The sequence below is a fragment of the Equus quagga genome, chromosome 14 (genome assembly GCF_021613505.1).
Source record: "Equus quagga isolate Etosha38 chromosome 14, UCLA_HA_Equagga_1.0, whole genome shotgun sequence".
NCBI classification, from domain to species: Eukaryota; Metazoa; Chordata; class Mammalia; order Perissodactyla; family Equidae; genus Equus; species Equus quagga.
Genome location: NC_060280.1, coordinates 94354277 through 94362803, shown reverse-complemented (window position 1 = coordinate 94362803; position 8527 = coordinate 94354277). Strand labels below are relative to the sequence as shown.

The 8527-nt window shown below is 58.7% G+C and overlaps 1 protein-coding gene across 1 annotated transcript; it reads right to left on the bottom strand.

Moving 5' to 3' along the window:
* Window positions 1–716: 716 nt before the first annotated feature.
* TMIGD2 (transmembrane and immunoglobulin domain containing 2) lies at window positions 717–7358 on the bottom strand. The gene is made up of 6 exons (XM_046638319.1): window positions 7313–7358; window positions 5334–5693; window positions 1574–1609; window positions 1378–1485; window positions 976–1055; window positions 717–835 (listed from the first exon to the last, which is right to left on the bottom strand). Exons 1-6 carry the CDS (start codon window positions 7356–7358, stop codon window positions 824–826), a joined length of 642 nt encoding a protein of 213 aa, XP_046494275.1. The 3' UTR covers window positions 717–823.
* Window positions 7359–8527: the final 1169 nt, after the last annotated feature.

Genomic DNA, 8527 nt, shown 5'->3' with positions numbered 1-8527 from the left:
TGGAGAGGGGCAGGGAGAGAGAGGTATGGAGGCTGATGAAAACCCGGACACAGCGGAGACCGGCAGCTACAAATGATGGAGAAACTGAGGGGCGAGGCTCCCGGGCCAGCCCCGCCCCCACGCGGCCCCTCCCCCCCATCGGGGCGGGCAGCGCGGCCTGACGCCGCTGCAGAAAGGACATCTGTCCCCATGGTAACAGAGCAGTGGGGGAGGGGAGCCGGGCCCGGCTGGTGTCACTTCAAGGTGACAGTCGGGCAGGACACCCAGGGGGCTGATAAATGCCAGGGAGCCCCGATGTCCCCCCCTCACCCCCCACCTCCAAGCGTGTCTGGGTGGGGGGGGGGGCGGGGACACGCCAGCTGGGGAGGGGCTGCCTCCAGCTCCGGGCTCTGTTTGGAGGCTGCGGGCATCCATCCATTCTCTGCTAATCGGACGTGTCCCTCCGAGGATCAGAGGGGGGCGCTGGCGAGTCGTCACAGAGCCCCTTCGCCACAGTGGACCTCTCCAGCCATCCCTGGGGGCTCTGGCACCCCCAGATGGCCCCCCAAATCTCTGTAGCACCCCCAAATCGCCACAAAATCTGGCTTTGCTTTCTTCGCGCGCCTTTATTGAGTGTTCTGGGGCAAGGAGAGGTCCAGCGTCACAGAGATGAGGACGGGGGCGGGGGGGGGGTCTCAGCACGGACCGCTGGCCTCCCGGACCCCCTTGGAATCAGTCACATCTTCACCTGGCCACTGGGGTCCTCTCTGGGGCTCCGGGGGCTCCGGTTCCTCTTCCCACTTCAAGGAACCCTCTTGGACTTCGTTGCCCAAAGGGACCTAGGTCAGGGGGGACTCTGACGGTAGAGACGAGATGAGTGGGCCTGGGGCTGGGGCAAGATTTGGGGGCCAGACGCCGCTGGGGGGTGGGGGGCCGAGGGAAAGAGACGGAATAGACGCTCTGGGCCTTCCGGGCCTCCCTGGGGGTGTCCAGCACCTTTCCCTCCGCCGGCGATGCCTCGGTCCTCTTTGGGGCCCCCCGGGGCCGGTAGAGGACGTTGCCGTACAGCTGATTCCCTGCGGGGGGGGGGGGGGGGGGGGGGACGACACCGCCCAAGAGGGGACACTGAGGACGGCCTGGCGCTCCGCAGCCCACCTCTGGGAAATTTGTCTGTGCGTCCGGAAACCGTGCGCGCAGCGGCCACCGTCTGCATCTAGTCCCGGTCTCCGCCCCGCAGCCCCGCCCTCCCTCCTTCCAGAAGCGGCAGGTGGGACGGCCAGATGGGGGGACGCCGCCCCGGCTGCAGTTCCAGCCTCCGCCACGCGGGGGCGTGGCCGCCAGCGGAGGGCGGCCCCTGCGGGCACCGCCTGCCCCCCGCGCGGCCACCTGCGCGCTCACCTGCGTCCTTGTGCCCGCAGCGGCGGCGGCCCCAGATCCAGGCGCCCAGCGCGATCGCGGCCACGACCAGGGCCGCGCTCCCCGCCACCAGCAGCGCCAAGAGTCGTCCTGGGGGGACGGGGAGGGGGCGGTGTGACCGGGGGCGGGGCGCGGGGCGGGGGCGGGGCTGGAGGAGGGCCGCGCGGGCGGGGCTCACCTGTGATGCTGGGGATCGGCTTCTGTGGCCCGTCATCTGCAGAGAAGAAACGTGTGTCTCGGGGGTGCTCGCCTTCGAGCCCGGCCTCCTGCACCCTTCACGGTCAGAGCCCCCCCACCCCATGTGGGACCTCAGGGTTCCTGCCCCCGCCATGCTGTGTGAGTTCGGGCGGGTGGGTGTTTCCTCTTCCGCAAAATGACACTAACCATTCCTATCTTGCTGGATTATTGTGGAATAACTGCCAACTGGGGTTTTTCATCATGAACTCCATCATCCTCATCATGAGCTCCATTACCCTCATCAGGAACACCATCACCCTGGTCATGAGCACCATCATCTGGTCAAGAGCTCCTTTATCCTGACCATGACCTCCATCATCCACACCATGAGCTCCATCATCCTCATCATGAGCTCCACCATCCTTGTCATGAGCCCCATCACTCCCGTAACAGGCTCCACCATCCCCATCACAAACTCTGTCATCCCCACCATAAGCCCTATCATCTTCATCATGAACTCCATCACCTTGGCCATGAGCTCCATCATCCTTATTTTGAGCTCCATCACCTTCATCATGAGCTCCAGCATCCTCATCATGACCTCCATCATCCCCACCATGAGCTCCATCATCCCCACCATGAGCTCCACCATCCTTGTCATGAGCCCAATCACTGCCATAACAGGCTCCACCATCCCCATCACAAACTCTGTCATCCCCACCATAAGCCCTATCACCTTCATCGTGAACTCCATCACCTTGGTCATGAGCTCCATCATCCCTATTTGAGCTCCATCACCTTCATCATGAGCTCCATCATCCCTATTTGAGCTCCAGCATCCTCATCGTGAGCCTCATCATCCCCACCATGAGTTCCATCATCCTAGTCATGGGATCCATCATCCTCATGGCTCCTTGTTTCTTGAGCCTCTACTCTGTGCCAAGCACATTTCATATACAAGGCAACTGAGGCTCAGAGAGCCTGAGTCACTTCCCTGGGGTCACACACCCGGGCAACAGCTAGGCACTGCTTTGAACAAAGGCACTGCTCATCTCAGCTCCCCGCTCCTTACACTGGCCTGAACATTCGAGTCTTGCTGGATGATCAGCATCACAGATATAATAATAACCACTTATGTTTATTGAGGACTTACTAGAATCCAGACCCTGTGATAAACTCGTTAGACAGAAGCACTTTAAATTCACGTAACCCAACGAGGAAAGCATTATTAGCCGTATTTTGATAGCTAAGGAAACAGGCACGGAGGAGTACAGTTACTGGCCCAAGGCCACACAGCAAGTGAATGGCAGAGCGGGGATGTGCTTCCAGGTCTGTATAACTGACCGAACTCCAGCCAAAGCCTCCCTCTGCTGGGACCAAGATGAGGCCCAGAGTCCCCGACCCCTTCATCTTGCAGGATCTAAAGTTGGCAGGGCTGCCAGCAGCCCCGGGGTGGGGGTGGGGAAGCCAGCTGTGTGGAGCTGAGCCCAGGCCCGCCCACTCCGTCGCAGCTGCCAACGCCGCCCAGACTGACGCCTCCACATCCTGCTTCTGCTAATTGGTAATTGGCCCTCTTGTCGCTAGAGAGGTGGGTGGTGGGCAGAACAGCCAAAACACACCGCCCCGGAGGCAGGCGGCGGGCGGGTCCTGCCAGCTGGAGGAATGGGCATCTTTCGGGGCTGGGCGTGGGGGCGGTGCTCCCTGCCCCCCCGAGAGCCCCCGAGGAGTCAGGAAGCAGCGAGACAACAGGAGACCCCCACCTGGGTCGGCTGGGGTGCCCCCCTCCCCTCGCAGGGTTTGGTCCATAAGGGGGTGTCATGCAGAGTTGGGGCAGTGGGTGAGCCGGGCTCTCGAGAAAACCGGGTGCATCCCTGGCTGGGTGCAACCTGGACACACCTGGGCCCCCTCTGGGCTTCAGCGTCCTCATCTGTACAACAAGGCAGCTGCTCAGCTGATCTGGAAAGTTCCTTCTGGCTTTGAGAATCAATGGCTTTCAACTCTGGATTCCAGAATTCTCTGCTCTGACTCTGAGATGGTAAAATTCTAAGAGGCCATCTATTTAAAGTATTTAAGATACTGCAGTTCTGAGATTCTAGAATCATCCTTTCCTTTATTTCAGTGTTTCTCAACCTTTTTCATTATCAGCCCCCTAAGGAGACATTTTAAAAATATTCTTTTGTTACCCTATGAAATTTTAATGCCCCAGATACACTGTGGATCTGTTTATGTACCATCTGCATTTCTGTACTTTACACAGAAAAAGAATAAGGTTTTCTTTGCTCCCCGAACCAATTTTTACCTCCTTAGGAGCAATATTCCCCACTGGGGGTGAAGGCTGTCATTCTAGGAGCCAAGGATTTCATGTCCCCAGGATCCTACAATTGCGAGATTCTATTTTACGATTCAAGATTCCAGAATTGTCTTAGGTGCAACAGAAATGTGTACGTATGTTGACCAAAGGACAAGTTCTAGATTCTTCTAGCAGCCTTCTTCAGGATAGCCTGAACCCAGAAGATACCCAAGCGCCCATCAACAGGAAATTGGGTTGATCGATGGCAGTGGCGCATGCAATGGAATAGTCTACAGCAAGGAAAAAGGAACGAATCTCTGCCTCACGCACGGAGACGGGCGAATCTTCCAGACCTCACGCTGAGTGGAAGAAGTCAGACACAAAGAGAATATACTCTATGATTCCATTTAAGTAAAGTATGAAGCCAGGAAAAACAGATCGATGCCAGTGGCAGGCAAGATGGCGGTGGGGGGCGCTGGTATCCACGAGGGGACACGAGGATGGTAACTGGGAGGGGGCTGTGTTTCTCGAGCCGGGTGGTGGCACGTGGGTGTGCTCAGCTTGTGAAAATCCATGGCTGCGGTCTGCCTGTGTGCCCCCAAATTCCTATGGTGACTCCTACGCCCCAATATGATCGTGTTAGGAGGTGGGACCTTAGGAAGGTGATGAGGCCGTGAGGGTGGGGCCCTCGTGAGTGGGATTAGTGATCTTAAAAAAAGGCCCCCAGAGAGCTCCCTTGTCCCTTCCATCCCAGCGAGAAGATGTGTCTATGAACCAGGAGTAAGGTCCTCCCTGGAACGTGACCACGCCGTGTCTGACCTGGGACTTCCAGCTTCCAGAAGGATGAGAAAAATTTCTGTTGTATAAGCCACTCAGTTTACAGTCTTTTGTTATAACAGCCCAAAAGGACCAAGACATCATGGAGCTGGCCACTTACGATAGCCGCGTTTCTCTGTAGGTAGAATACACTTTCATAACACGTTTTCAAAACAAAAGATTCTGGAATCGTTTTTAACCCAAACTCCAGAATTATACATATCAAGAGTCTGGATGAGTGTGATATTCTGGAACAGGGCTCAGCAAACTCCAGCCCGTGGACCCAATGTGGCCCCCTGCTTGGGTTTTTTAAATAAAGTTTTATTGGCACGTGACCCCGCCCATTCCCAGATGCACAGCCCAGGGTGGTTTTCCGGCTACGTCGCAGCGGAGCTCACGTGGCCCACAGAGCAGGAAATGCTTCCTCTGTGGCCCTTTACAGAGAAAGTTGGCTGAGCCCTGGTCTGGAATCCTAAGTTCCAGCACATCTTTGGTTCTTGATTCTAGAATTTGATCTCGACTTGGCAGGATTCCTATTCCCAAGAATCTGATGTGAAGAATTTAGAGTTTCTGCTTCTAGGAACTTGAGAAGGGACAGTCTTAAGATCCTCGAAGTCCCAAGTCCCGGGCTGCCTCCTCCCACTCGCCCCCGTACCTGTGTCCACCAGGAGCTGCGTTCCGCTGCCCTCGGCCTCCTCCAGCTCTGGGATCTCCGTGGCCGCCCAGCACACGTAGCGCCCGCTGTCGTTGAGGCTCACGCTGGCCAGCCGCAGGGTGACAGTGCCAGGCGGCCGCCAGGAGAGCCATCCCCAGGGCCCGCAGCCCCCCAGGCTGAGGCTGCTGTTGGAGATGAATGACTGGCACAGGCTGGCGTCATCCTTGAGCCACTCCACGCGGAGTCGCTCCCAGGCCTGGGCCTGCACCACCTGGCAGGTCAAGGTCACCTCGCTGTCCTGCCGCACCTGCAGCAAGCGGGGCTCCTGAAGCACGGCGAGGCCTGTGGCTGCTCGCAGGGCTGGGGACAAAAAAGGTGAATGAGCGTCTCTCGTGTGTGTGTGTGTGTGACTGACGCCCCCAGCGAGCCCGCAGGTGTGGAAGCTTGCTGTGTGTGGCATCTGTGCAAGGTCACGCCTCCTCGCTGACATCAGTGGCCCCATCTGTGAAACGGATGTAACTCTCGGCACTTGGGAGGTTTCAAGCTGGACCCTGTGACTGCCCAGCTCTCAGCCGCACAAATGTCGCTCCCTGTGTGCCAGGCCCCCGTGGACACAGACATAGAGGTGACCAAGACACAGAAAAATCCCTGCCTTCGGGGGGCCGACAGGCTCGGGAGAGGGAGACACACAGCAAGTCGCGAACGGAGAATCGTGATGGAGGAAAGGAACGGGGAGTGGCAATAGAGGGGAATGATGAGGTGAGAGGGAATCTACTCACAGAGGGTGGTCAGGGAAGGCCTCTCGGAGGAGGCGACGTTTGAGCGGGACTCTGACTGTTAAGAAGCAGCCAGTTGTGGGAAGGAAGGAAGCTATGGAGGAAGAGCGTTCCAGGCAGAGCGAACAGCCCATGCAAAGGCCCTGGGGCAGGACTGTGCCTGGTGTGTGCGAGGAACAGCGAGGAGGCCTGTGTGGCTGGAGCAGAGGGAGCGAGGGGGACAGAGGGAGGAGGTGGGACCAGAGAGGTCAGCAGGGGTTGGTCAGCAGGCCACAGGGGTCGGATGTGGTTGGGGGTGCGGGGGTGGAGGTGGGGAAAGGGGGCGGTTTGCTTTTTAATCTGTGATGGGAAACCAGCAGGGCAGGAGGAAACAGGGGCCGATTTAAGTTTTAAAAAAACCATCCTGACTGCTGCGGTGAGAACAGACTACGAGGTGGGGGGATCAGAGGCTGTGGGGACAAGAGGGCCCAGGAGAGCAGGAACGGGCGCCCGACCGAGGAGAGAGGGGGCCAGAGTCTGACCAGATCTCGAAGTTGCCCCCTAGAAAAACCACAAGAAGCACCGAATTGGGAGAGAGGGAGAGAGATGGTGGCGCATTGCCAAGGTTTTAGCCCGAGGGACTGTGCGAACGGCCGTGACTTTGGGCCAAGATGCGGGAAACTGAGGCAGGAGCAGGGCTGGAGTGGAAAGAAAGTTTGCTTTTGGCCGTGAGACATCTGGGTGCCTGTTACACACCAGCCCCCGCTAGAAGGGGTGAGTTTGTGCCCAGTTCCCAGCATCGAGATAGAATTGCAGCTGATGCTAGAGACGAGAGCCAGGGAACAGTGTTCTGGGCAGAGGGAACAGCAGGTGCAAAGGCCCAGAGGCAGGATCAAGCTTGATGTGTTGGGGAAAAAAAGAAAAGAAAGATGAGCCAGCAGGCCGGACATGGGGGAGAGAGGGCATGTAGAGGCGGGTGGAGATGAGAGAAGCCAGCGGGGCCAGGTCACCTAAGACTGGTTTGTAGGCCACGGTCTGAATTTTCTCCTAGGGGCCCCCTCTGAGGACCCTGGCTGGACGCCTTCAACCCTCAGGAGAGACACGGGCCCCGGTGGGCCGAGCGGAAAGATGACAGTTTAGAGGGGATCTGAGCAGGCGGGCGGGCAGCTTGGGGGATGGACAGCAGGGGGTGGGGGCAGAGGGGAGGGACACCCGCGTACTCACCCCAAAGCGGCCACAGAAGGACCAGCGCCGTGCGCAGGGGCCCCATTCCTGGCCCACCAGGCCCCCTCTCCTGGCTGGCGCCCCGCCACCCCCCCCTTGCCATTCGACAGACTTCCTGCCGCAGTCTCCGCCCCCCGCCACAGAAGCAGATGCGACACCCCAGCCAGACAGCAGACGTCCGGTGGCCAATGCTGCTCGGGGTGCCTCTTCCTGCTACCTTGTGCCTCAGTTTCCCCAGAGTTCTCCTTGTCGTTTTTCATCCGAAAAGCAGTATGAATGTGTGAATGGGCATAATGGGTCCCAGTGAGTGGAAATCTTTCTGGAAGACTCTACATAAACATGCCAGGGCTGGGGGGACACGTAGGAAGGCCAGGGGGCGCACTGAACAGCGGAACCCCAGCTACAGTGATGTTGCCCCAAACAGCTTCCTTTGAGTCCACAGGAAGGCATTTCTGCTGCTGGCTGCGGGTCTCACGACAGGTATGGGGGGCTCCCTGCCCCCAGGGCCTGGGGAGAAGTTTGGGGGCCCAGTTGAGGGTAGTCCCAGGCTCTGGACTTGCTCCCAGCCCTGCACCCATCACCCCACAGCCGGCAGTAGCCCTCGGCCTCAATGGCTCACCCCCAACCACAGTGTGACCTCTTTTCTCACCCAGACGGAAGAAGGCCTGTGTCCTTCGCAGAATCATCCCTGTCGACCACAGGGAGGCCCGTGCGGTGGCTCTCTGAAGGCACCACCCCAGCAGACACACCCAGATTCCCAGCCTCCCCCTCCTTCAGACTTTGCAGGACTTTCCGAAGCTCCACCCTTCCCCCTGCCCACTGCCGAGGGGCAGTGCTGGAGATCCTGGATAGATTCAGCCGCGGGCTGACCGGAAGACAGAGCTGGACACAGATATTTCCAGCCCTGTGAATTCTGGGCTGGCAGGGAGACTTCCGGAGGAGATGTTAGAGCCTGGGGTTTTGTGGGATGTGTAGGAGTTCAGGTGTGCTGCAGGGGAAAGAAAGAAGGCATTGGGGGCTGTACATCCGCTTGGGCGAAGGCCTTGGCTTTTCAGTAAACGCAAGCGTGTGAGCAGTCAGGGTCCAGACGTCCGGGGCCGGGGGGTAGAATTCCAGTTTGAGCAGCCAGTGGGTGAACAAGCCGGGATGGAGGCTGAGGCACCAGGAGGAGTAGGGAGGGGCTCCAGGTCACATGGCAGGGCCAGGGGTCGAACT